At 37.3% G+C, this 27,092-nt stretch overlaps 4 protein-coding genes across 7 annotated transcripts in view; 2 read left to right on the top strand and 2 right to left on the bottom strand.

The window, feature by feature from the left end:
- Positions 1 to 1,608: 1,608 nt before the first annotated feature.
- On the top strand, positions 1,609 to 15,145 carry LOC117387696 (myosin light chain kinase, smooth muscle-like). Its single transcript, XM_033985234.2, has 17 exons — positions 1,609 to 1,736; positions 2,227 to 2,363; positions 4,016 to 4,144; positions 5,041 to 5,193; positions 5,284 to 5,409; positions 7,340 to 7,470; positions 7,912 to 8,068; positions 8,276 to 8,578; positions 8,652 to 8,745; positions 9,214 to 9,417; positions 9,492 to 9,709; positions 10,757 to 10,880; positions 12,264 to 12,416; positions 12,486 to 12,615; positions 13,547 to 13,628; positions 13,799 to 13,939; positions 14,603 to 15,145. Exons 2-17 carry the CDS (start codon positions 2,228 to 2,230, stop codon positions 14,806 to 14,808), a joined length of 2,487 nt encoding a protein of 828 aa, XP_033841125.1. The 5' UTR covers positions 1,609 to 1,736; position 2,227; the 3' UTR covers positions 14,809 to 15,145.
- Positions 15,146 to 15,463: 318 nt separating this feature from the next.
- Positions 15,464 to 21,637, bottom strand: coasy (CoA synthase). The gene is made up of 10 exons (XM_033984793.2): positions 21,437 to 21,637; positions 19,767 to 20,487; positions 18,675 to 18,889; positions 18,384 to 18,515; positions 17,557 to 17,746; positions 16,503 to 16,567; positions 16,325 to 16,409; positions 16,125 to 16,222; positions 15,850 to 15,996; positions 15,464 to 15,771 (listed from the first exon to the last, which is right to left on the bottom strand). Exons 2-10 carry the CDS (start codon positions 20,434 to 20,436, stop codon positions 15,712 to 15,714), a joined length of 1,662 nt encoding a protein of 553 aa, XP_033840684.1. The 5' UTR covers positions 20,437 to 20,487; positions 21,437 to 21,637; the 3' UTR covers positions 15,464 to 15,711.
- A 695-nt stretch (positions 21,638 to 22,332) lies between these two features.
- zdhhc6 (zinc finger DHHC-type palmitoyltransferase 6) lies at positions 22,333 to 25,613 on the bottom strand. 3 transcript variants are annotated; one of them, XM_033984794.2, is made up of 11 exons: positions 25,520 to 25,613; positions 24,511 to 25,041; positions 24,349 to 24,440; positions 24,112 to 24,271; positions 23,885 to 24,043; positions 23,750 to 23,803; positions 23,489 to 23,656; positions 23,369 to 23,410; positions 23,128 to 23,276; positions 22,999 to 23,045; positions 22,333 to 22,928 (listed from the first exon to the last, which is right to left on the bottom strand). In XM_033984794.2, the coding sequence occupies exons 2-11, from the start codon at positions 24,775 to 24,777 to the stop codon at positions 22,828 to 22,830; spliced, it is 1,239 nt and encodes a 412-aa protein (XP_033840685.1). In that variant the 5' UTR covers positions 24,778 to 25,041; positions 25,520 to 25,613; the 3' UTR covers positions 22,333 to 22,827. The 3 variants fall into 3 exon arrangements, with proteins under 3 accessions (XP_033840685.1, XP_033840687.1, XP_033840686.1); XM_033984796.2 differs by having other exon boundaries at positions 23,128 to 23,273; XM_033984795.2 differs by lacking the exon at positions 25,520 to 25,613 and adding an exon at positions 25,132 to 25,226.
- A 138-nt stretch (positions 25,614 to 25,751) lies between these two features.
- The window catches only part of vti1a (vesicle transport through interaction with t-SNAREs 1A), a 99,252-nt gene continuing 97,911 nt past the window's right edge, over positions 25,752 to 27,092 (top strand). For both annotated transcript variants that reach the window (XM_033984804.2, XM_033984806.2), the window contains exon 1: positions 25,752 to 25,959. In XM_033984804.2, coding sequence (XP_033840695.1) covers positions 25,866 to 25,959 — 94 coding nt within the window. In that variant the 5' untranslated portion in view covers positions 25,752 to 25,865. The remainder of the gene's footprint in view (positions 25,960 to 27,092) is intronic.

The raw sequence follows: 27,092 nt of genomic DNA, 5'->3' as shown, positions 1-27,092 counted from the left end.
TGTTTTGAATTCCTGAGCTCTATATGATTTAGTATGATAAGCTTAATTGTCTGGAAAAGTGGACTGTTTCTAGTGAAGTTCCTGTGTACAATTTTAAATACCCATGTAAGGCATAATTGAAAGCACTTATATTAGTTTGCCTTATATGGTCTTGTCTTAGGAATGTACCCCAGGTTAAGCACCCCATAATTCTCACAGTCACACACAATATTGGAATTTCATTAATTACAATGACACTGTTTTTATGAAAAATGTGGTTGTGACGCACCATAGAATAAATATTTGCATTTGCATGTAGTGTTACTTTGTATGTCTGTCTAGTGTTAAAACTGTGGACCAGAAACAATTCCATCCTCCATCAATCACTGTAGACTAAGCTCTGGACGACATGTTTGTAGCCTGCTTCCCGACATGTGGTACTACTTTGAACATACCAGGAGAATGCTCCCTTCAATATGTCCATTAGGAATCACATTAGAACAAAAGAACGCTGTTATGCAATCTCTGTTACAGCAATAAACTTGGACGCTGCACAACATCAAGAAAGAAACAGTGGGATTTACAAGTCTCATTTGTCAAATGTGTAAGCTCACTAGCTCCTATTTTAAATGCACTGCTTGCATAATGTACTGTGCCATAAGTAAATATGCAAATGTGGTTATGGTTTCTGTTGTAAAACGTAGTTGTAAAATTATTGCGGTCTTTTAAAGTAGAAATTGATTAACTGTTTAGTTCTGTATAATGATCATCTAGCAGGACATATTCCACTGCCAACATGTTCATAAACATATTGGGAATTAAAAAATAATTAATTTGATCTGTTGAGACAAATACATCTGTAGACAATCTATCTGTAAACAATATTGATTCATACGTTATATTTAGAGGTGCACTAAGTAACTTTTCTGGTGAAGGGTCTGCCACCTGCACGTTTCCATGGAGATGATACTGCCTTGCTTTGCCTGGAATAAAAAAATGAGGTCGCCTCTCCACAGATCTGACAATTTCAATTTTATTTATATAGCACATTTAAAATATAACTTAAGCTGCCCAAAGTGCTTCACACAAAAACAACAAACAAAAACAGATAAAATGTGACACATAAGCAGTAAAACAATAAAAAGCTGTGTCCCACCCAGAGTCCTGAGGTCAGAGTATAGGGCTCCAGTAGCTCTCTCAAATGTAGAAGACCCATAGAATGCAGATATTTAAAGACAATCAGTAACATTTAAAATTGAACCCGATATGAAACATGGAGTGTAGGTTTCACAGCACAGGCGTGATGTGCTCTTTAATTACATTTTTCAAGTTGAGCTAAGTAAGAACAAATACAAAAACTACCAAACAAGGAGAGTTCTGCACAAATCCAAAGTACTGTGAAAGTAACAGGACATTCTTGTACCTCTTGTATCTTTGAATATTCATCAGGAAAACCCCCATCTATCAAACACAACTTTACCGCACTTATCACAGTGACCATCCTCTCCAGCAGGTCAAGAGGCTATCATTTAGGCGCAGTTAAACGACCCACCCCCTCCTCTCCCAAATCCCACCCCCAGAGGTCTACCTTGAATGATTTCCAACATGTTGCGGCTCAGTGGCTGATAGGCGGAAAGCTGCTCTACTGGCTCGTCCTGATTCCTCCTCGCTGTCTGACAATAGCTGTGGGCTGCTTTGTGTTTGCAGGGAATAACATGCTCACTTGAAACACGGGGTTGGCACACCATTTGAAGAAGGTAAATGCATTTTAAACTTACTTTTGACATTTTTTTGGATTAGTTTATCACTGTGTTTCTCAGACTGGGGTGCCGGTGTGTCTATTGATATGCATGCTTCTTCTGGTGATACTTAGAAGTGTAAAAGTAAAGTTATGAGAGTTGTTTTAATCCAGTTTACTCATTTTTAGCCATATGTTGGTTAAGTTTGAATTCTGTTATTGTAAAGCCAAATATTTCCTAATGGGCTGTTATTTGGCTCAACTTTTGTAAACAATGGTCTTCTGTATCTCTGCTCTCTAGCGTTTTGTCCCACTCAATCAATTTCTATGGTCTTTAACCTTTCAGTTCTTCCCTGAATTTCTCAGTACTGTTTATTGTAATTTGGGGAATTTGAATCTGTTTCCAAAAATTCCTGTTGTCACTATTGCATAGAAAACAAGGACCAGTCACACATGAGTTGCACATTACACATCTTTCTTCAATGAACTGATTGTGATCTTTGCTTAAGGATGGACAAAGGAGCCAAGGAGATTTTTGTGTCCACGTTCCGACTGGCCTTAAAACCCAGAGTTGGATTTTTCAGTTCAGATAAAGCTAAAGAGAATGGAGTCGAGGCGGAGAACAAGAAACCTGGATCTGCAACAGGTAATAGTGTTTTTTTTTAAATTAAAGGTAACAGTGCTTAATACTGAGTGTAATGAAAGCTTGTGAACATATTGGAACTATGGTGTGACAAAATGAAAGAAGGTTGATTATGGTAATTTGGCAAGCATTTAGCATGTTTACTGTGGTCTAAACAAACTATTCTCAAACAGTTTACCTTTAGGGAGTGTATGGGGACAGTTTTGAAAGTGCAACAAGAAACACTCTTTGCCAGTTTTAAGCGTGCCTCTGATTTGCTGTGGCACCTCTAGAAAATATTGTTCCCTTTCTTTTCATTGTATTGTGTCAGAACTATTTGTATTCCAATTTCAACACATGCCTCACCCCACTCTGACCCTTGGGAACAAATTATGTAAATGTTTACTTTACTCTGTACATTACGTCTACTTTACGGAAAGCGTGTGCCACTCTTTCAGTAATTACTATGCTAGAAACCTGTTATATGTAAAGTGAATTGGTTAGCTTGTTTTCGCCCAAGGTTAGGAGCAACCTGGATGTTAATATTAAAATGCCAACCAATGTGCAGTGATTGATAGTGCTGCAGAGCCCCAAGGCCTCCCCATACACACTCATGGTACTAATTGCATTCCTGGGTTCACTGGTGACAATCTACTTCCCACTGCGTGTGTACATGGACATTCCAACACTGCACATGGTGGGAAAATTCAACACAGACTTTAGTATTCCCAATGGAAGTCTGGATTTAGCTCTGCAACACTGAACTGAAATGACAGGAGATTACACAGTGAAAAAAACGAAGTCTGTGAGATCAGGCTATAAATAAGATGAAAAAGAGTCTGATAAATGGGAGCATGAAAACACATGAATGATTTAAAAATATATACATTACCTTGTTTTTAATACTTTAATACTAAAAAGTGAAACTAGATGTTGTAGCAGTAAGGGTTGGCACAAAAATATATACCAGAAATATACCAGACCTTATTAATACTTAACTATATATCAGTACTGAAAATAACAAAAAATATCGGACCTTTTATTGCACATGTGTCAAACTCAAGGCCCATGGGCCAAATGCGGCCCGCCACGTCATTTTATGTGGCCCGCGACAAAGTAAATGAAAAGGTATGACTGTCTTAAAATGTCAGTTTATCCTTAGATACACAGTTAAACAGCCATTGTTTCATGTCTATGCAAATTCATATGCAATATTTGTAACTTGAATAAGCAATATATATAGAAACGGTTAATTAACAAGATTAAAAAGTTGTTGCATTTATTTTACATTAAATTTGGTTACATTTAGTGACATTTATCTTACAGTTAGTTACATCTGACCCTTTGAGAACAACCATTTTGTTGATGTGGCCCTTTGTGAAAATGAGTTTGAAATGGTTATAAGGAGTGAAAAAAACAAAGGTTGTTTTCATACATAAATTTCAGGAACAGGAATGGAACAATTTATCAGACTCTGCTATTTCAGTACATTCCAAAACCCCAAAAATATCAACAAAGCTCTTCAAGATTTCAACAAAAACAAGAAAAGCCTATTACGCAACAAATACCACGCAATGGACAATATCAACATAAGGGATTCTCTTAATGACAGTCGAGTGGAAATGAAAGCGGTTGTTTGTCGATGTTTATCTGTTCAAATGCCAAACTGTCCACAGCACTCAAAGCAGAAACCCCAGAGTTCAAAGAATGGCTGCAGGACTGTGTCGTGTGTGAAGGAACTGATGCCTCTTTTCAAGCGGTTATCTCGGGAAGTGGCCCTCTGACAGTTTCCTGGACGCACAATGGTGAGTATCTGAGCAGTACAACTGTTATTTACAGTATACACTACAACACTATGGCAAAGAGAAAATGAGAGACCCAGAGCACATTTTTTAGACTTTATCCGTCATCCGCCAATAAACACATTTTTGTTGACAATAATCCAACATGGTTTGACTACACAATTCACTAAATTGTAGCTAGAACAATTATTATTATTAAAAAACATTTGCTGAAATATTAACCTAGTTTTCTCTAGTTTGACCATTTTAGTTAAGTTTATAGTTCTACTTCCCAGTTGGACATAGGCGTGGGATCAATATTGACTATCCCACCAAGTATAATTGCAAAAACATGTCAAATGCACAAAAACGTTTGTTTCTTTGGGTGTAACCTTTCGTCACAACAATGCGATTCAGTCAGTGCTCCAAGTACAAGTATCTGTTTTTAACTTTGTTTTCTTTTTAAGTTTGTATGTTTACTTCACTCAGGTAAACCACAAATAATTTAAATTTAGGTGAATACATTTTTGCTCATTGCTGCTGTGAATGTATTTGTGTATGCAGTGGCCCCTCCCCCTGTCCATCCTACACCACTGTACTGATGGACTCCAAAACTTTCACACAAGCAATGTTCTGGCAACTACAAATTGTACAACTAAAAAAAATGGCAACTATAATATATTTGAATAACCCCAATTTTGTACACGCTGGAGCCTTGTGCCCTCAATATAGACCTGCACACAGATTGAATATCTTGCTTTGACAATGGTTTGGTAACTTTATACAAATATTTAAATCTCTTTTTTATAATGTTGATGCAGCCTCTTATTTTTGCTCAAAGCTGTACAGTTAGAACAAGCAAAAATGAGCAAATGTTTTTATATTAGAGATAACATTGAGATTGCCTTGTTTCCTTGAAGGTAAAAAGGTTCGTTCACATAAGACTTCCTTCCACAATGGGGTCGCGACTCTGGCTTTAAACAACTGCTCATTTGCGGATGCCGGTTCTTACTCATGTGTAGTTGAAAATACAGCAGGAAGGCAGACTAGTACTGCTGCCCTGTACGTCACAGGTAAATTATTAGTTATTAGATTCATTATAATGCACTAATTATGACTATAAACTGTTTTTTGTAGTGAAACCTTTGTTTGTTATTTATTAGCATTAAGGGAAATCCAGACAGGAAGGAACCATGAGGTGAGGAGTGAGGTCATGTGTAAAGTGGACGTCGCCAAAAATACTCTACAAACAAAAGAAGACAAAGATCACAAAAAGGAGCAGGCCAAAGGTAAGTTATATCATTTACAGGTCTATCATATGTTGCAATACGGAGGATGCTGATTTGTTTAAAGCAAAATGAAATGGTTAGCTCTGGTTGTCATGGTAATGTGTAAATGTCTGCTTAGAAAAGGAGTATTATTCTACTATATGGTGTAAGATGAGATAAGGCTTGTGGAGGAAATTGAAGTATATTCATGTTGCGTATTTAAAAAGCCCTGTGTCAGTCTGCCAGACCCAGACCAGACATTAACATGTGTGAAGGCTCTGTCTCCATCCCACTGGAAACTCGTTGTTGTTGAGTGTGAAAACAAAAGTCTCTCTGCTTTGAAATGTATGTAGCATTGTCATTCTGGTATAAAATAGTCAGAGCTCAGATGCTCAGGGGGTGAGTTGGTTGGGTTGTTGAGATTTGGACTTAGAGTGAGAGGGGAACTGGGGGAGAGGCCGAGAGGCTACCAGTCTGTGGCCAGGGCAGGCCTGGGCCCTGTCCTGTCTGTATCTGCTGTAACAAACAATAAACCTTTTTTCCTGTATTGCAAAACTCACCGAGATTCGTAAATTACTATTCAACTAGAACTGTAATTTTTTCCACAACAGGCTAGTAGGTTATTATTTTTTAAATATTTTTTTAATCATTTTTTTAAGTAACTGCTCCCAACACATTAACAAATCCAAACCATTTTCCTAACACTAACTTACATTATACCCTGTTAGTACACTAACATGTGACCCGTCATGGCAGACCGTCCCTCCAGAGTTTACTAGACACCCTACTCTGGACATTGCCGTGGGTGCCAGCATCATTATTCGGGCTGTATTATTTTGCATGGAGCTGCCAATCTTGACAGTAAATAAGCTCTGTAGGGATTACAAAGGCTTTTTAAAGCCAACCACTGAATCAGTGCATTGTTGACTGCACATGAACATAGAACATTTTACACAAATCAACATATGATATAAAAGTATTATATCATATTTTAGCGGTGAAAGCTCTCCATTTCTCCCTTTAAATGAATAGGATTCCAGCTTAACCAGAAGTGCCACTACAAAGAAGCAGGAGCATTTAGAGCCAAAAGTGGGTGGGGCAGAATAAGGTCAATATAGTATTGTCTACGATCAGAAAACACAGACTGAAAAGTTATTTGAAGATCATAAAATAGTGACCATGGTTGACTGGTATGGAAAGATCTTGTGAAAGAATCAAAGTAAATGGAAAAAAAATAAATAAAAAAAAACGTGTGGAGAAAAATTGGAAATTCAAGTGCCATACTGAACATTTCCAAATTATACATTTAATATCTTTATCTATGTGTATTCCTCTATTAAATTACCCACTACTCAGTGGACTACAACAGTGACAGTCTGCTCAGGTTCTGGAAGTCAATTTCCCATAAATTTTTCCCATATTCTTTTCAAAAATTCTACTGTTAAGAGTTCAAAGGCATTGCAGTGGCTAACTAGCTACATGGTGGTCACTAATATCCATAACACGGTTGTTTTAAGTCCAAAAAGGCTGTTTAAAATGCAAGATTCTGTAAAATGGTTTAACAACTTGGCAGTTTATAAAGTTTCAGAAACTTAAAAAGTTGCCACATATATATATATATATATATATATATATATATATATATATATATATATATATATATATATATATATATATATATATATATATATATATATATATATATATATATATATATATATATATATATATATATATATATATATATATATATATATATATATATAGTGCCTCATTCATTGAACAAACCTGAATGTGATTGGCTAGAAATCTCTTAAATCTACCTACCAGAGGTCCCCTGATAGCCCCGCCCACTTTGGCAGGTTCCTCACACAAGGCTTGAGGTGATTTTGAGGGCATATTTTTAAATGTTTTTGTGTCTGTATTGAGCAGTAAGTATTGTGTGTTTTAGGTCGTCCTGTTGTATTTGTGGATGCTCCTGATAAAGTGGAGGTACGCATTGGGGAAAAGGCTCGACTACACTGTGTATTCAAGAGTGTTTCGGTCCCTGTGGCCTGCTGCTGGGTCTACAACAAGGACAAGGTAAGGAATAAGAAAACATTTAATACTTTATAAGCACTAGATGTGAAACTAGTCCCCAAATATGACCAGAGTTTAAAGTGAAAGAGTGCTAGTGTTGGAGTTGCTACTACTGATATTTGGGCTATTGTTAATGCTAATGCTGCTACTTTTTCTACTACATCCTTCAAGACTGCCTGACCAACTGTGACTTCTACTAATTCTACTGTTACTTTTACAAATGCTTGAACTACTATCACTACTACTACTTCTGCTACTACTACCACCACCACCATCTACAGATTTTACAATATATACTTTTACTTACCAAAATGGGAACTGTTGCACAAATGTATCTCGTTCCATTCTACTTCTCTATCCTCGAGCCTGCATTTGTAACATTGATATTTATGTTGGTGTTTTTGAGAAGTACAGACTCTTCTCTTGGTTCGTTCCTCTTTGCAGGTGGTGTTGGGAGGGACGAGGATCTCTTTTAGGAGTAGTGAATCTCAAAGCAGTGTGGAGATCTCTCAGGCTTGTCCAGAAGACCAGGGCTGCTACACTATTGTCGTACGGAATCGACAGGGTTTTGCACACCACACTGTAACTCTTAGTGTTATTGGTAAGTCCTTTTAAGTTTAATGAAGTGCCCATACTTTCTCAAACTGGCTCCCAGACTAAGGCTCACACAGGTTTCTTGAAGTTGTCCTTTCAGTTTGATTTTTGTCTTTTGTCTCATAGTGTAAAAGCTAATAATTATCTGGATTCTGATAAAGATTCCTAAAATTCCTTCGCAAATTCTCTTAAACATTTTCTGGTTTGTCCTTAGACCGTCCGGACCCTCCTGCCTCGCATCCCGTTGTATCAAAGTTAACCTCAGACTCTCTGGTGCTGAGCTGGACGGGCCCAAGCTACGACGGGGGCACGGCTGTTCTGGGATACATCGTGGAAGTCCGAGAAGAGAAGTCCGAAATTTGGAACGAAGTAACCACAGACTGTAAAAATACATGTTATAAGGTCAAATCTGGTTTGAAGCCACAGGGCCAGTATCGCTTCCGAGTCCGAGCGTTTAACTCTATAGGGATCAGCGCACCAAGCCAACAGTCAGACTGCATCAAAATGGCATCTGAGAGTAAGTGGACAATATTTTTCTTTTATTTATTCCAATTTCTGAGGTATAATTTTATTTATTTTTTTATCTAAAGAAAAGAAAGAAGAAGTGCTAAAATATGTAGATGTCACAGTCGACACAAAAAACAAAGTGAAGGATCATTACGATGTTCATGAGAAACTGGGAGTGTAAGTACAATTTTAATATTTGCAGATTTACAAATGAAACGTTGCACTATGTAACTTTTCTGGTCCCAATAACGTCTCCTCTTGTTTTGCCTGGAATGTTCCACTAACATAATCAATTTGCATTTATTCAGTTATAGAAACACCTGGCATTATAAGCGTGGTTGTTTCTCCACAATCTGTAACTTATCTGCTTATTTCTGTAGAGCTGGATAAGATTTAATGCCTTACTGTAGAACATTCCAGGCAAAGCAATGATATCTCCATGGAGACAAACAGGTGGTGGACCATTCACGAGAAAAGTTGCACGGTGCAAATTTTAATTCTCTCATGTCTATCCCTGGTTTGCTTTGCCTGTTTACTTTTATTTCTTTGCTTTAACACTGTGACCTGAAAAGCACAATTATAAAAAATGTAATATTCAAACGCATATTACCCGTATTATTTGCTGATTTTTCTCATTTTTTGCAGTGGAAAGTTTGGCCAAGTTTACAGGATGACCCATAAAGAAAGTGGTGATATTTGTGCTGGAAAATTTTACCGCTCCCGAACGTCGAAAGACAAAGCTGCTGCCTTAAAAGAAATTGAACTCATGAACTGCCTCCACCATCCCAAACTGGTCCAGTGTTTGGCCGCTTACGACACACGCCCTGAGATTGTGATGGTCATGGAATAGTATGTAATCTCTTTTTAATCTCTTTTTAACCTCTGCGATCTGTTTTTTAAATTATTGATATTGTCTTGAATAGTATCCCAGGTGGTGAGCTTTTTGCGCGTATTGTTGATGACAACTTTGAGCACACGGAGCCGACCAGCGCGCGATACATGCAGCAGATTTTAGAAGGAATGCAGTACGTCCATAAGCAGAATATTGTTCATCTGGATCTCAAACCTGAAAACATCGTCTGCGTGGACACGACCGGCACAAACATCAAGATAATAGACTTTGGGCTGGCCAGCAAACTAGGTACGCAACTTCTGATTAAACGCCACATTCATCTGGAATCTGGGTGGGATGTATTGAGCAACAAAGGAGCATTTTATCTTGAAGTTGTTACAGTAAAGCATGGATCAGTTTCAAAAAAATGCATGGTATTGCAGTTTTGATCAAAAGCATTTAAAAAAAGGGCTACAAAAAGAGATGATTAAAATAAAAATAACCTGCAATGTTATCTCTAAATAAGGGAACAGTAATATTCTTGTACTTTCTTTTAATTTATTTTTTTATCGGAATAGTAAAAGCAATAAAACGTATCGCCTATCACTAATTGAAGAAATTAAAACCAACACAAAGCCATTTTAAGTATAATTTAATAACATACTATTTAACTCTTAATTCTTACTTTCCTATAACCCTTTAGATACACCAGTAGTTTAAGTTTTATTTCTCTAACCTAATATATTAAAAGTTTTTGCAGTTGTTTGGACAGCAGATTCCTTGTTTTAAAGATAATCATTTCCAGTTTGTTGTGCAATTTCACCACATTTTTGATTGATTGCCATAATACATTTGGTGTGAGTAATGTCATTGAGATGTTAAAAAACAAAACACTTTGATATTCAGCTTTGTCAGTATCACCCAACCCTTATCTGGATTTATGCGAGTTACAAATCCTCATTAAATAATCATTACAGTATTTTGGACTGGCATTACTTTGCTCAAACAAACTTTTCACAACAGCCTAAATGCATGTTCCAATAGTCTTTGAGATATAGTTGTAAATGAACTCCCTTAGGGGTGATCAAATATATTTCAAGTATTTAAAGTTGCCCTGACAGCAATTATCTTGTTAAGATATAATCTGTCTCTTCTAAAAGCAGGAGCTTTGTTATGCAACGTCTAACTGCTAAAATGATGTCACTTTACTGGATTCAGAAAGCTTGAGCAATCTGCCTCAAACCTTCAGCACCTCTTTTAGTGGTGGTCTGTTTACAGTTTAGGATTAGGCCAATACAAACATTAAAACTCCAAACCAAATATCTTGAGTCTGAGTTAGTTTTTTTTGTGTTGTAGACGATGATAAACCTCTCCTGGTGATGCACGGGACGCCCGAGTTTGTGGCACCAGAAGTGATCAGTTATGAACCTGTCAGTCTGGAGACGGACATGTGGAGCATTGGAGTCATCTGCTACGTTCTGTAAGATATTTAATAGGTTTACATTGAAGCACCTGTCTCCATGGAGATGAGCTTTGCCTGGAATGTTCCACAGTATGGCATTAAATGTACCGTTCTGCATTTATGAAATTACCAGTGTTTTTTTTTTTTTTATAACATCCTGTTAAATCCCTCAGTCACCCAGGTATGATCCATAGCAAAAGAATAATTCAATTCTGCCAACGGGACAAAAGTTTTAGAGTGAAGACATTTTGCCGCTCATCCAAGTGATTTGTCTTTGAAGTGGCTGTTGGAGAAACAAAACAGCCACTTCATGGACTAGAGAATGTACCAACACTGTGAACTGGAATGGGGCCTTAGACATCATTTATCTCACATTTATAACTCCAACCTGAGACCTACATCAAAACAAGGAAAACAACGATGATAGGCAGTTTGCTAATAGGTGTGAGAGCAGCCACTCAGGCATACGTCACACAGCACCTGACTCAGGCACAGGTCACACAGCACCTGACTCAGGCACAGGTCACACAGCACCTGACTCAGGCACAGGTCACACAGTGTAGTTCTATTGAACTACACTGTTAGTTCACTAGTTCTATTGAACTAATAAAAAACTGTATAGAATTAGGTGTGGTTCAGTGTAGTTGGCTCCTCCCTTCAGATAGCCATAAGGCAGTGTCCCCAATCTGACCAGAACTGAAAAAAGCTCTTGGATGAGCAGTGAAACATCTTCACTCTAATGGCAAAAGAAAAATTCAATTCTGTCAATGGGATAAAAGTTTAATTTTTTATTGTGAGTGGGCTCACCTCCACAGATCTGACATGTCACTTGGTCTGGTGCCATCACCTGATTTTCTCCATGGAAAAAGATGAGTTAAATGTTATAAACGGGAAAAATGATGACAGCAGGTGATTGAGACTCTGGCAGAAAAGCTGCATAAGGCGCCTTTAAATGAAAATAGCGTAGCCTCAGTTCCCACATTTGGTGCCCTCTGCTGGTGGTAGTATAGTCCTACCTGTTTTAGAATCACATTTCAATAATTTCAGGTGCATGTGATGGGTAAACTTATTATGATTTACATACACTTATGATTCATTACCAAAAGAAGAAAAATCAGTAATCATCAGAAATGAGTTGACTATATATTCAACTTTAAACTTTAAGCTACACATGGCAAAACAATGCTTGATATTCTCCAAATGCTTTTCATATTTTTACTGTTATGAATAGACTATAGATCACAATGCATAGAAAAAAAAATGCCTGTGAAAGCTAAACACATCTTCAGCATAAACCCATAAGTACAAGTTAATCTTCTGAGTTGGTAATTCCAAAAAGCCTGTCCCCACATTAAACCTCTGGCATATTTTAATAAGTTTGTTTTTGTTTTGTTTTTTAAGGCTCAGTGGAGAGTCCCCCTTCCAGGGCAACAATGATGCTGAGACTTTTGCTTTTGTCACTGCGGCAAAATTTGAGTTTGACGAGGAGAGTTTTGAAGACATCTCTGATGAAGCAAAGGATTTTATTTCTGTATTGCTAAAGAAAGACCCAAGGTTTGTAAAATCGTGTTAATCATAAAAATTGGACGCAATGTAAGTGTTTTTCTGTGTTTATACTTGTAGAGACAGACTGTCCTGTGCTGATGCTTTAGCCCACCCCTGGATGGCCTCTTTCACCCCTCTGTTGCGAAGACCAACCAAATCCCTAAATAAGACGAAAATGCGGCGCTTCTTGGCCAAGCGAAAATGGCGGGTAAGACTTTCTTTTTTTTTTCTTTTTTTTTTAATCACTTTTTCCTCATAACATTTGAAATCACTGTTGTATAAAGTGCTGCAGCTCTTGGTTGCAATTGTGGTTCATCATCCACTTTTGACCATATAATTTCCCTGGAGCTGGGTCTGGCACCTGCTCCATGGAGATGTTATTGTTTTGCCTAAAAAGTTGCACAGTGCTGCATTACTTATTATTCTTGCATTTATTTTATTATGCTTCCCTTCACCTGCTTGCCTTGTGGCCAAAACCTCCTTGTTACAGCCTGATCTCATCAGATCTCCGAAGCTAAGCAAGGCCGAGCCTGTTTAGTACTTGGATTGGCAGCCTTGCTCCTATCAGTGTGCCCCAGGACAGCTGTGGCTACTATTGTAGCTTACTACTAATGTGTAGTGAATAATGCACAAAATTGTAACCTGACTTTGATCATCTACAAAAGCCTTGTATAAGACTCATTCATTATATTATTACTGCTCTCCTAGAGTTTTCAGTTTAATTTCATACTGTGGAACACTCTTGGAAAAACAATATCTGTGGAGACAAGCAGGTGACAGATCCACCACCAGAAAAGTTACATAGAGCAACTTTAAGTATGAATATATCAGCCCTTATTCCTACATTTTTACATATAGAATGCATATATATATATATATATATATATATATATATATATATAATCTTGATGTATGACTGTGATTGGTGTGGAATTTTATGTCATGAAAGACTTATTTTCTCCCCGGGACAATTAAGTTTACCTTACCTTATTTGGTGCCCTCTGCTGGTGGCTACATTTATTAATTTCACCACTTCCTCTCATGATAACATTTGAATTCATTGTCGAATAAAGTCCAGCAGCTGTTGGTTGCAAGTGCGGTTCAACATCCACTTGAATTTGACCTTTTTAAACTTGCAGAAAGCTGGCAAGGCTGTTCTGGCCCTGAAGCGAATGGCTAACCTCTCCAACAGGCCCGACTCCCCTGGCAGCTCCTCAGAGGGTAAGAGCGATAAGGCGCCCACATACACACAACTACATACAATGGTATCTTGTCCGGGGGCAGTTGCATATGGGAGGGTGACTCAGTTTCAGATTGTCACTTCAAGTTTAGCCCTTTGTGATCAGGAATGTCTTGTTTCTTCTTCCCTCTTCGTCCTCTCTGTCATCTAGAGCCAGGATGGAGCCAAGAGGCAGAGGAGGCCATCCGCTCTTTGGATAAGCAGCTCCAGAGCGAACCACGTTTTCACCAGACTCTGAAAGACACGACGCTGCCCAAAGGAGCCACGGCGCAGCTCACATGCCTCGTCAATGGTAAGAAGTGGTGGATGACATGCAGTAGGGCGGGGCAATGTGGCAAAAAAAAAATCACCTTTTTATTCGGTCATTTTCAATTCAGTTGTAGATTTTACAAATTAAAAAAGTTAAAATGTTTAATATTAATTTAATAAGCCTGGAACCTAATGAAATCAAAACAAAATGATTTTCAATTTTAAATTCCAATGTGTGAACACTGCTCTAAACCAAATGCAAACCTGACAGAGATTTGACTGTAGACGCCTCATTAAAATGCTCATCATGACAATATGAAACTATGGAACAGCAATTTGATTAAAATTTGAGTTATTGTACAGCACTGCTTTGAAAATAATTTAATTTATTCCTGTGTATAATATCTGATGCTCTAGGATCAATGATCAGGAACTATGCCAAAATAAATTACTTTCTCATTGACCTTTTACCAGATTGAATAAACTTAACTATAAATTCCATATAGCAAGTGTAAAAACATGTTTATCTACTTATTTTGCATGTGGTGATTCCTCTAGCCCTAAACTATTCTCTTGCAGTTTTTTTTACCTTGTGTTGCAACACTGTACTTTCCAGTGTGGGACAAGTAAAGGTTTATATTATATCGTCACTTTTATAGTATTTTGTAGCTCATTTGAATGCATGTTTTGTTCATCAATCTTGTAGGTTATCCAGAGCTGCAGGTGAAATGGCTTCAGAATGAGAAAGAAATCTTGGAGTCATCTCGAGTCACAAAGGAAATAAACAAGGACGGAGTTTGTTCTTTGGTTCTGATTAATGTGAAACCCTCTGATTCTGGAGTGTATGTGTGCAGAGCTAGCAACAAGGTCGGAGAGGCCATGTGCTCAGCCAAACTGACTGTTACCCACTGATGGAGAAAACCTAACACACAAATATTAGAAGTTTAAGATGTTTTGTATATTAACGTGTGGTTTCACTACTAAAACTATGAATGTACAGATGAACTATTGTTAAACTGTCATTGAGGTCAACAACATTTACAAGATTTGTATTGTGAAGTATTTGCACCTAAATATTTTCAATAAACACAGAAATGATTTATCATTTTTAATGATTTTGGTGTGTTTAAGTCACTAGTCTAATAAATGAGAACAAGCATTCCAGTGTATTCCCACTTTTATTATTAAACCTTTAGTTCATAAAACATTTGATAGATACATCTGAAATCACTTTTAAATCTACATGCTTTAAAATGTTACATATACTTGAAAAGAACACAAACCATGTCTGAAAGTACCTATAGACGGAATATGTTGGATTTCAGATGCACAAATTGGTATAAATTGTTAATTTCAGTTAGAAATTTTCCAGCTGCATAAACATACCCATATAGTCTTTCATTACGTGCAACATGCCAAAAATGACAGTTTGTAAATAAAATATTGTAAAGAACCTTGTACCATTCCACTTTAATATACCTTAAACAACCTGCTCAGTCTGAATACATTCATGTTAATACATGTATGTTTGACACAAACTGACCTTAAAATGTTTTAGCATTGTTGAATTAAAATAATTAAAACTGACTAAAGATTTATTTTTGATATCCTGAACTATGTTACTGTTATAGTAGAGTATTTCAGTATATCAATAAAAAAAATCTACTTTAGGAATAATGTTTTTTGTTGTTGTTTTTTACAAGTGGCACAGTTCACTTTAAGGCAGCATTTCCTTATATAGATTAGGCAGTTTTGAGTCTTTGGATCGGCATGCACTCCTGAGCAGAGTACGCTGACCCACACAGGCATCTACATCTACTGTCCCTCTAGTCTTTGCTGGATTCTTTTCTGAAGTAATTTCCATGCTTTTAAAACCTACAGGATGAATGAACAATGCATAGTTAAAAATGATAGATATGGTCTTTGTGATAATTAAAGTTTAAAGTTTCTGACCTGTTTTTGGGTCACCTCTGGTTCCCACAGTGTAGTCAAAGCCACATTGGCATATTGCACCTGTTTGGAGTTGGACCACTGGCTGTGCAGCCTCCTCAGGGCATCCTCTGTGCTCACCCCATCACGCTCTGTTATCCGCGACACGGCCTGAAAATGGAAGCAATTTTCTTTAAGCTAATGTCTCCCTCTTGTGGTCAGCCATAGGCACTACATTTGTTATTCAGCAATTGTAAATGGGAAAATAAATAAACCACATCAGCCATAAAAATCTATACCTCCTCCTCAGGGATGACTGTGACCCAAACTTCATGGACCATATCATTCCAACCAGCCTCTAGAAGAACTGCAGCATCCAGCACACACACTTGTTTACCTAAGATGAGAAAAATGTTTGATTATGACATATACTAATTAAGTATGCATACACAATTAGAATAAATGTGTTGTTATTTGCCCAATATGTATCAGCAAGTACCTTCCTCTCTTGCTTGTTGGATTCGGTTTTTAACCAACAAAGCAATTTCAGGCCACACTATGCTTGTTAGAGCTTTTAACCGTTCCTAAAAACAATAGAAACACATGAGTCATTTTCTATAAAACAATTTGGTTTTCATAAAAATGATACAAAAAAACAACAAAACAATATAAGTCACCTGATTTCCAAACACTTTCTTTCCCAATGCTCGTCTGTTAATTGTTTTATCCTCGTTAAGGATATCTACAATAAAGAAAACAAATGCATGGATTAAATATACAACATAATGTGCAAAACAAAAGAACTGCTTAGGCAATAAAAACAAGATTTGATTACAAAAAAAAAATTAAAACAAGTGTATTTATTTTCTTGTATGTGCATAAACAAGTAGTGTGTCCTGGGTCCTGATTTTGACATGTTGGTGATGGAGTATTTACCTTAAGTGAAACTAAAATATTGTGTTTATGAGGTGCAGTTCAAAAATGTCATCTGTCAAAATAGACGGAGATTGTCTTTGATCACAGAGTGAACGGAGCTACTTAAGAAGATATATGGCCCATTTGAAGTGCCACATTAGAGTGAGGAGATGGACTGGATTCATCATATGCTCTGAATCAGTGTCTCTTCAAATATAACATTTCAATCCCGTGCTAGTTTGTCATTGAACCAATCAAACATGTAAAAGCCAAAAGCCATTCATCATGTTTCATCACTCATCAAAGCTAGGACCTCTACTTCCACTGTTGCCCCCAATACGTCAATCAATATATTGTTTAAATACTAAAACAAATACAAAATTACAATGGACCTGGTTATAACATGTAGACTGATAGTAATTCAAATTAAAAGTGTAAGCATTCGGTAGCTTGATAAATCAGTCAGTGACATCCGATCTTAGTTGACCAAATATTTCTTAATGTAAGTTTACTGAGAGTATGAGGATTGATGAGCAACACCAGACGTGGCAGAAGACATGGACTGAATTAGTTTGAGGTTTTTTTTTTACATAAAATTGTAGATGAATTGTTTCTTAGCACTATTCCATAGGCACATTTGTGATTGCGTAAACATCAGTGACTTTGTGATCTTGTGACTGCAATTTGAGTAACTTCAGTGCTCCCCTTTACTCAACAAATTGCTTCAGAACTCCTCAGTGAACCAAGAATTTCTTAGCTCTAGTAAAAATTGCAGACCAGCAGATCAAAGAGTGAATTCGTCCAATGCTCCCTCACCTGAGCCAAACTCCTGCAGTACTCTGTGGTAGGCTGCTGTCTCGGGCTGGTACACCTCATGGCCCAGTTTGTCACAGTCGATCCGGACAGCTCCCAGCGCCTCCAGCCTTTTGGCAATGGAGCTCTTTCCACTGCCACTGCCCCCCGTAAGACCAATCACATATGGGAGGACAGGAAGATGAGATGCATCCTAAAACATAACCAAAACAAACAATTTGAATTTGTTACCAATAACAACGGATGGGTGATATGCCAAATAATGTATATCACAATTTGCAAGAGCCTGGATCATGATTTATGTTTCACAATACATTTTTACTATACATTTTACAATACAGTTTTAGAGCTGTACCTAGCTATCTGTTTAAATCCTTTCCTCTGTTACTCACTCGCATGACAGAGGTTTACCAAGAGGATGATTGGATGGCAAAGTATCTTGAGTTTAAGCTAAAGTTGCGTTTTATAGAAAAACAGTATCATGATATGATGCAAATTGTCACTGGGATCAAATCATAATTAGATTCTCCATCCCTCCCAATAAGTCAACTACATGTAAAAATATAATATTTGAAATATAGTAAAGTTTGCTCAGATTACATTATACAGCCGCAGCGTACTATATCAAAAAAACCAATACAATTTTTTTTTCTTTCTAATATTGCAAAATCTATGTTAAAAAAGTGCTATATATCTTGCTACTCATTTTATTGTTACATTTTTGTATGTTTTTCTATCCTAGGCTACCTTCCCTATGGTCAGTCTCATCAAGACCAATGTGTGCATTTATGCAGGTCTTGACATCCTACAGAAGTTGTTTAGTGACATACTTTGGGTTGGGTAAGGAGTGTCCCCAGTAAACGAGTCCGGAAACTAGAGGAGCTGATTTTCTCTTCTTCGATTTCAGAGTGGTGTGCATCTTTAAGCAGCTGGATTTCATGAAGAACAAGTGCTGGAAGACCCTGGCAAAAACAACCAACTTCATAATCATAATGGATACTTTTTTAAATGTCAGATTTGCTAACAAACGAAGAGACAATGTTTTGCAGTTTTGGCAAAGTAGTCACATTACACAAAACAAAATACATTATAAAACCAGTACAAAGAAACTGCTGACTTACATTTTCAATGCGTTTTTTGTTGACAGCCTCGCCTCCTTTCCTGGTCTCCTCACTGACTACAATGCACTCCAGCAGAGGGTCTACCACTGACACTCCAAAGGGGTCATTCAGAGGCACGATCTCCACCTCCAGAGAGGGCTTGACATCCCGAAGAAACTCCTGCAGTTTTTGGACACGCACAGAGTAGGGCTCGATCAGCTCCTTCAGCACTTTCTCTGACAACAAAGAGAGACACTGTTAGGCATAGATTTTTTTATTTTCTCATATTTGTCACTTCTGTTTTGGATAATTTTAATGAAATCAGTCACCAATATAACCAGTATATTTACAAAATGTACTGTCTAGGGTTGTCAAAAGTGTTGAAAATAAGATACTAATTGATACTAAAACTAGTAACAAAACAAGACACTCATTTGAGCAAGTATCGAGACTAAAAGAAGTCACATTCACAGGACAGAAATGAACCTTTCCTGAATAGCTTTAGAGTGATCTTGAGCTGTATCAGTGTAAGACTGCATAGACTAGTATCTGCCCATGGACCACTGTGAAACCTACCAGGATGACTGAAGGACCACATGGTAATACAAAATAAAGTACTATGATTTAATTATGAAAATGACGTTCTAGTCTAAATAAAGAATGTTTTTTTTATTATCACCATGGTTTTGGAATCAGTATTGAATATCAAAACTATTCTTTAGTATTGAGATTTTAGTACTGTGACAACACTAGTGCAGTCTTTTGTGGCGTTATTAGAGTGGACGGGTGTGCAATGTGAGTGAAAAGTGGGAGAGACATTTAACAAATTCTTGGTAATTAGTCAAGGATCTATGTGCAAATATAATGTCTGCCCTGTTAAATAATTATAAATGTTTTGGACATAATTTTTACAAAGCCAAGTAAAAGAAAGTATTTTAAGACACCAGAAGAACTCCAAAGAGGAAAGAGCTGGAACAATGGTTCATCTTCCGTACAATGGCTGGCCAACTGGTTCTATACACAACTACTTATTTTCAGCACTCTATGATTATCTATGAAATTTGGCCATAGTTTGGGTTACAGCATGTATAAACCATGTAGCATAATACTTACTTTTTAGCATAGCTTGGTCGCATACACCTATAAGGAACCTCCTATTGGCCAACAAGCACGATATGTTAAGCAGTGTCCGGTGAGCTCCATGTAGCCGGTCAAATGTCCCGCCTACAACCACATCATTGTATGTTTTCATTGGTTCCACTGTCCCCTCTGGCTCTTTTTGGTCAACATTTTCTTTTTCTAAATTCACTAACTGTGGGTGAAGCAACACTGAGGACAAAGACGGGCTACAGACATAACAGCACCCAGTGTACCTTTGTAGACACTGAGTAACTTGATGCAACTGGCTTGTATCCAGCAAAGGAAAGTCTGTTAGCACAACCTCTGGAGAGTGTGAAAGTGATTGTGGTGTTGGAAAAGGACAGTTTGGGATAGCGGCCGATTGAGCACGAACATTCGTGAGCAAAACCCGTACGTCTAGGTGGCCACATATATCCGCAGCGTTGTTATACAGACGTGTAATGAGTTTGGATAGGTCCACTACTGGAGGGATGTACACTGGTCTAGCCTGGCCCTCTTTGCCCAGATTGAGTCCAGGGTGAAGGTGGACATAGAGGGTGCGTTCGACAAGCTGAGCGGCAGAGCTGAGGACCGGAGCGATACGTAGAGGGAGGGTGTGAAGGGGAGACGTCAGCACCAGGATGCCAGTGCTGAACATGGACATCTTGCTGTTGGCTTGATATTCCCAACACAACCTTCCGGAGAACACAGGAACCTATGAATAACAAGATCTCTGTCACAATGTTTATTCATAAATTACAATCATGTTGACATGTGTGAGGGTCTGCCATCTGCTTATGCCCATGGAGATGTTATTGCTTTCCCTCTAATATTACACATTATTGCCTTAACTTAACTGCATATATTCGATCACAAATGTTTTTATTGCTCAAAAATACCTTGAAAAACATGCATATTATTGTGGGTGGGGTCGGATAAGTAAAGTCGGATAAATTGTGGAGACAGATAAGTTAAATGCTATTCTGTGGAACATTCTTGGCAAAGCAGTAACAGCTCTATGGAAACAAGCAGATGGTGGACTCTCCGCCAAAAAAGTTTGTACCTTAGTAAAGTTTAGCTTGTATAAGAATCATTGGCTACTGGAGTTAGCAGGAGGCATGGACTTCTTATGATGCAGTAACTCATTTATAACACTATTACAATGCAGCAACCCTGTCTGAATTGGCCATTTTAAACAGACTATCTAACATTGCAGTAGATAAGGATAATTGCAATGTTTAGCTCGCTTGCCTTGCTATTCTTACCTCACCTTCAGTCGGGGTACAAGGGATAAACCAGGCCACAAATGCTAATAAAGCAGGACATACTTGGGTCTTGGAGAGGGACTTGGAGAGCAAGCTAAAGTTGTAATCTTTAAGCAAGCACTTTTTCAACAAAGCATCCTACAACAATTACAGGAACTCAAATTTTACAAGTATAAAACATAAACAGCGACTTCTAATGTGAGTGTTGCCAGTTTCTAGCTATCTCAGCTGTGATTCTTCAAAAGCTATTTTTTAGTACTTTCTTTGTAGCCTACAATACAATACACGAAATAAATAAATACAATAAAAATATGTTTTGGATGGTGTCGACCTCTACACCACAGTAATTCGCTTGTAAATACCTCCATATAGCTGTTTTGCTAGGTAGCTCCAGCTTACCTGTGCTGATCAGCGATGTTGTTTATGTGATGATGATCAAATATAGCAGCTGCTACTGTTTACATGGCTTCAGACGGTATTATTCTTCAACATATGACATGCAAAGGTGAAATAACAAAGCCAGTCTCCCTGAAATGCCAAAGACCCTGTGGAAGTCACTCATAAGGAGGGACAGTAGGGGAGCTGACCACGTGGTATTTCACGTAAAATCTGATTGGTTGAGAGCACCGCTATGATACATGGGAACTGTAGTCGCTTTATAAGAATTTGGCAAATTTGACACAAAAAGCCAAGTTGTTAAAATAAAAGCTATTGTATATTTTGTTATCCTATATTTTAAGTGTTACGTAGGTTTAATTATTATCTATCCAACGCTTGGTCCCCTGCTTGGGCCTGACAGTGTGATTGGTCTTCTGTCCTCTTGTCATGGGGTGATACTGGAGCCATATACTCCACCCAGAACCCTGAAGTCAGCTGACCAGCTCCTCCTGGCTGTACCCAAGACCAGGCTAAAGACCAGGGGTGACAGAGCCTTTTCTGTGGCAGGAACCAGACTGTGGAACGGCCTCCCTCTGCCTGTCAGATCCTCTGTATCTTTAACTCAATTTAAGAAAAGACTAAAAAACACTTCTCTTTGGCATTTAGTTACTGCTAAACAGGATATCTTAGGTGTTTTATTGCTCTTTACCTGTATGTGTGTTTTCTGTATTGTTCTGATTATGATTATTATTGTTATTATTTTACTTTTGTGTGAAGCAATTTGGGTAGCTTAAGTTGTATTTAATGTATGTAAATAAAAACTGAATTGAATTGGTCTTGCAATATTTTGGTAGAATTCATAGGATACATATTGTCACTAGTTATTACACATGTAAAGTTAAAGGAAAGAAAAGAAATCAGGTCTTTCTAATATTTATTTTTCTTTTTTTTAAATTAGAGGCCAAAAACTTGTTTTTACAAAAATAATAAAAAAGAAACTGCATGTTATTTAGTAGAAAGTGTTGCATGAAAAGACCCAAAAGTTCACCGGGCAGAGGCATTGCATACTTAGCAGAGAGAAGGATGTCAGGCAAGTAAAAACAACTATTCAAGTAAAAGTAAAGAGTAATCATAACAAAGTTACATTTAAGCCTTGTGGCAATTCTTAGAAATTAAAATTCTTGCTGGCATTGTACTTGTGGCAAGAAGAGTTAAAGTGATCTTTTAAGAACAGTTTTTTTCTACATGTATTTAAGATTGGCAATGGGAAACTAATAGAAGATGATGTTGATGTGCAAAAATTGCAGAATTTGGAATGACAGTTTGTTTATAAATCATTTAAGGAAAGGAAATGACAAAACTGGTCTTTAGGATCAATTTAACTCATTTTTCATACAGCCATTTGAAAAGGTTTAATTGACTTTCTTGTCGCTGGTATTATCACTGGCAGCTGTATCATAATGGCACTTCTCCACACATCGCCTTGGAAACCATCCTCTTATTCGATCTCCAGCTACATATTAAAAGAAAAAAGTTTAAGGGATTTAAACTGAATAAAAAAGATCATATGGGTTTTGTTTTACCTTTAATTTGCTCTTCACTCAATATTTTGTCTCCATACATCCACCATCTATATAACCAAACCATTCCCCACAGTTTGAAAAGAATACAAACTATATAAAATTACAATATACCAATTAAGGTTTACTTACTTTGTGCCACGAGTAGCCAGGATGGTGTCCCCTTTTCTGAGAGGAATTCGAGGCTCTTCGGTGCAGGGGGTTCTGAAGAAGGTTTGAAGGCCTTTGCTTATTGGACAGCAAGCTCCATTGTAATCCTCCACTGCCTGATACTGAACCTGCTAATTGTGGCATATCTCACATCTGGTTATTCAATTTTCTGACAAAGAAAATTGGTAATAATATTATCTGTATTTTTTTTTATAATACTTACACTTCTTACTCTCTTGTCAGCTTTCTGCTTCAGCTGTTCAATCTGTAAAAATACATGTTGGCATTTACTTAAACAAATGCAAATCTATAGGCAAATAAAAACATAACATAATAGACTTACAGTTAAGGTGTACTGGTGACACTTTGCATGCACTGGCCAAACAATGCCGTCACCCTTTGGCATCCCTGACCAGGTAAAAACTTGCTTGAAGTTTAGCCAACGGGTGCCAAGATCATAGGGAAAGATGAACTCCTCTCCAGTTTGGTAGTGCTGTATTCTTTCTTTGGCCTAAAAATAAAGAGGTACATTAGACAGTGTTTAGTAATCATAAGGACACATACTTCATAATATATTAAGTATGAAATAAATGCATTTACAAACCTTTTCCTCAATCCAGGACTCTATTGAGGTCTTATTTCGAATTATTACTTTCATCTTTTAAAAAAAACAAATTAAATTAAAATGCTTACTAAGTTATATTTGACATCTATAATTATTAATAGAGTAAACACTTACCTGTATGACAAAAAGCATACCAACAGCAATAGTGGTGCCCAGAGCCAAGCCTAAGGCAAAAAGTGTCGCTGCAAATACAGGTATGCTGAAAGGTATGAGAGGCTGGACATGGTTCACTACACTCATATCAATCTTCACGGTGCTCCAGCCAAAGGAAATCTGTAGTCAGGATAAAAATTTGAATACATACATACTATAATCTCAATGTATAGAAAAAGAAGTCTTACCCTCTCATAAAGTTGGGTGTACATGGTCATAATAAAGATGAAGGCAGCATGTGAGCAGCCCAGAGGAGCTAACAGCAGAAAACTAGTGAAATAGGCATGGTTTGTATGGCCACAGCAGTTATTGATCCAAGGACAGTGGTGATCCATCTTCATCACGCACCTTGCAGAGATCAGTAGATAAATAAAGCAATTCCTTTATAGCTGATTCAAATAGCAATGTGCAAAATACTTCTCTACCTGTTGCACTTGCGGCAATGGTGGGACCGTGGTGCCTTAAATCCCTGGCACACACGGCAGTACTGCAGGTATTGAGTTTCTTGTACATTTTCCTGCCATAAAAATATTTTGTGCATTTTAACTGTTAATAAACTGAAATTACTTTGTATAGTTCTTACTTACTGGTTTCCAACCAGGAGGGATGTACCCTGGGCCAACAAACATAGCATTGAAGTAGTTGTACAGGATAAGCACCGTCCAGTTGATGAGCATGATGAAGTTAATGCTACCTCCTGTAGTGTCCAGTGGCCAGTACCAGATTATGGAGTCCAGTATGGCCATGGTAGAACATATAGCGATGACTGATAAAGCTATAATTGGTCCCCAGTGGCATAGTCTTCGAACCTCATGGAGGTTTTCAAATGTTATAATGGCTGAAAGGAAATTCATTTTGACAAACAAAATGACAATGCTTTTGTGTTCATGAAATGTATATTGTAAGACTAGACGTGCTTCTGTCGTTCTCTGCTATCTTGAAAGGAGGTCAGTGTAGGCTGTGCACATGATTTCACTTGTCTTCTGCTCATCCGGCAAGCAGACTGGTCTTGAGTACCCTGGTATTTTTCTTCCCCATTGTTGAATAATCTGACAAAATGAAGCATTCTTGTTTGCCAATTTTAGGAACTACCCTTTTGGCATGTTGACAATGTTGATCTAAAAAGGAACAAAAACACACATAAACCAAGGCCATTGTATGCTATTTGCTAATATTGCTTTCATAAATAAAACTATGAATAAGTTTACCAGAAGCTCCATCAATATAGCATTCAGAGAGGCAGTAGTAATTAGCTGCTGTTGACAAGTGAGCTAATTGACGTAAACAAAACAGCAACAGTGTTGAGTGCTGCAAACACAATCGTGTAAACACTTATTAGGTACGAAAGAAGCTGGTGCAAACTAATCTCTTTAATAATGTAATCGTTCTATAATATTATCTGTCTGTTTGATTACACCCACATGAGCTAGCTGCTAGCCCCTGCCCATGGTTGACAAGACTATCGTATCTGATCTGAATGAAGTTACAGTGCATCGCATTCAAACCAAATATTTATGCATTATAATAACAAACACGCTAGTATAATTTACATGTGTTTACGGGCAATCTACATAACTGTCACTTTAAATCACAAACCTGACCGCTTCCTTGGATTTTTTCTTCAATTTCTTCAGCGGATGTAGGAACCTTTTTTACCAGATGTAACTGTGCCTGTTCATTTCTATTTTCTGATGCAGTGGTTCAGTCATTGTCACCTTGTAAACAACATATAAAATTGAGCATTTGCATTTTTAACTTTGAATGGCATATGGTTCAAATTTGTACTGTTTTTTCTGAGACAAAAGGAAATACACTTTGCATGTTGTTTCTTATCGAGCCGATTTCACTGTGACTCAGGGAAGACAGCTGTTCATTCGAGCCGTGTTGTTTTTATCCTGAGCTAACTCTCGTAAAGAAACCTATTTTAAACTTCTTTGTCAAAATGTCTTCTGACTTTGAAACCTACGAGCAGGACTTTGGGACCATCACAGCAGATGTAACAAACAAGATTGGCAGAATTCCCAAGCTAAATGGAGGTAAAACAAGCCAAATGTTTAGCACAAATTGCTAGCTGTGTGTTAGCCGCTCAGCTGATGCGTACAGCTAACGGGAGCAGGTGTCATTTACACAAGGAGGAATTTAATTAAAGGGCTATTTTATGCGCATGATCATTTAGTATTCTTAGATAAACCTGCCCCTCTAACAGATTACAACTCTTAACCTTGCACGGCCCTGGTTCTGTTTGATGCATATTTAACTGCATCATTAATGACAGTTCTGTAACTTATCTAGCGCTTACTAAATGTGGTGAAATGTTTGCTGTATCAGATGTTATACTTGGAATTCTTCGCCTATTTGTCATTGTATAACGGCAAAGAAACATGCCAAAATAAACCGTAATATTGGGCTTTCCCGTGTTATGTTAATGGAAAGGTAATTTTATGTGGTGTTAATGGTTAAAAAACACAATCAGTAAGGTATTTCTGCATTTGTTACCTGGTACAAAGATGGATTTAGATATTGTCACTTGCTTATTGCTACATCATACTCTTTTATAAAACTGTCTAGATTTATTGTCAATACATATTGTATTTTGATTGTACTTAGTGTTTGGGTTAAAAAAATGTAGTCCAGCCTGACCCTGGGGAGCTGTTCCTTAAAGACCATCTGTTGATTCGGGCTCCTTTATTTATTTCATATTTAAGGAAAGTTACTTACACATCGTAGCTTTATAACACCAGTAGCTTATATCTCATTTATTGTTCCACATTTTTGTTTTTACAATTTTGTTTCGTTCAGTTCATCACATTTTGGCAGCGTAGAAAAGCCTTTTCTCATGTCGGTTTTGCTATTACTCCCCATGTGTCTATCAGCTGACAAGGCATGCAGTGTAAAATATTGTCTTCTACTGTTTTTCATTCATGCAGCATTGAATTGCTCCAGACCCCAAGCAAAAATAAATTTTGATATTAATCTTAATTCTTACTGAAGTGAGTGTATTTCGCAAAGTAAAAACAGAAGAAGCATGTGCATTTTTTGTAAATATATGTACAAAAACAGACAGTGACCTATTTATTATGTCAGCAGTTTTCTGTTAAGATGTACTATAAGCTATATTTTTTGTACATGTGCTTTTAACATCTTATCTAATGTAATTGTATGTTTTGAT

Source organism: Periophthalmus magnuspinnatus, chromosome 19 (genome assembly GCF_009829125.3).
Source record: "Periophthalmus magnuspinnatus isolate fPerMag1 chromosome 19, fPerMag1.2.pri, whole genome shotgun sequence".
Lineage (NCBI taxonomy): Eukaryota > Metazoa > Chordata > Actinopteri > Gobiiformes > Gobiidae > Periophthalmus > Periophthalmus magnuspinnatus.
Note: the sequence above shows the minus strand (reverse complement) of the source record. Positions and strands in the feature narration are given on the sequence as shown.

Bases quoted from the DNA above. Each gene is read 5' to 3' on its own strand.
- LOC117387696 (XM_033985234.2), top strand. From the start codon at position 2,228: ATGGACAAAGGAGCCAAGGAGATTTTTGTGTCCACGTTCCGACTGGCC. The intron at 2,364-4,015 runs GTAATAGTGTTT...AACTGTCCACAG, and splicing joins GAAACCTGGATCTGCAACAG to CACTCAAAGCAGAAACCCCA. The intron at 7,471-7,911 runs GTAAGGAATAAG...TCCTCTTTGCAG, and splicing joins GGGTCTACAACAAGGACAAG to GTGGTGTTGGGAGGGACGAG.
- coasy (XM_033984793.2), bottom strand. From the start codon at position 20,436: ATGTCCATGTTCAGCACTGGCATCCTGGTGCTGACGTCTCCCCTTCAC. The intron at 18,516-18,674 runs GTAAGTCAGCAG...TGTTTTTGCCAG, and splicing joins ACAAAAAACGCATTGAAAAT to GGTCTTCCAGCACTTGTTCT. The intron at 16,410-16,502 runs GTGACTTATATT...TATTGTTTTTAG, and splicing joins AGAAAGTGTTTGGAAATCAG to GAACGGTTAAAAGCTCTAAC.
- zdhhc6 (XM_033984794.2), bottom strand. From the start codon at position 24,777: ATGAATTTCCTTTCAGCCATTATAACATTTGAAAACCTCCATGAGGTT. The intron at 24,044-24,111 runs GTAAGACTTCTT...TCCTGACTACAG, and splicing joins ACACCCAACTTTATGAGAGG to ATTTCCTTTGGCTGGAGCAC. The intron at 23,804-23,884 runs GTAAGTGTTTAC...TTTTTTTAAAAG, and splicing joins GTATGCTTTTTGTCATACAG to ATGAAAGTAATAATTCGAAA.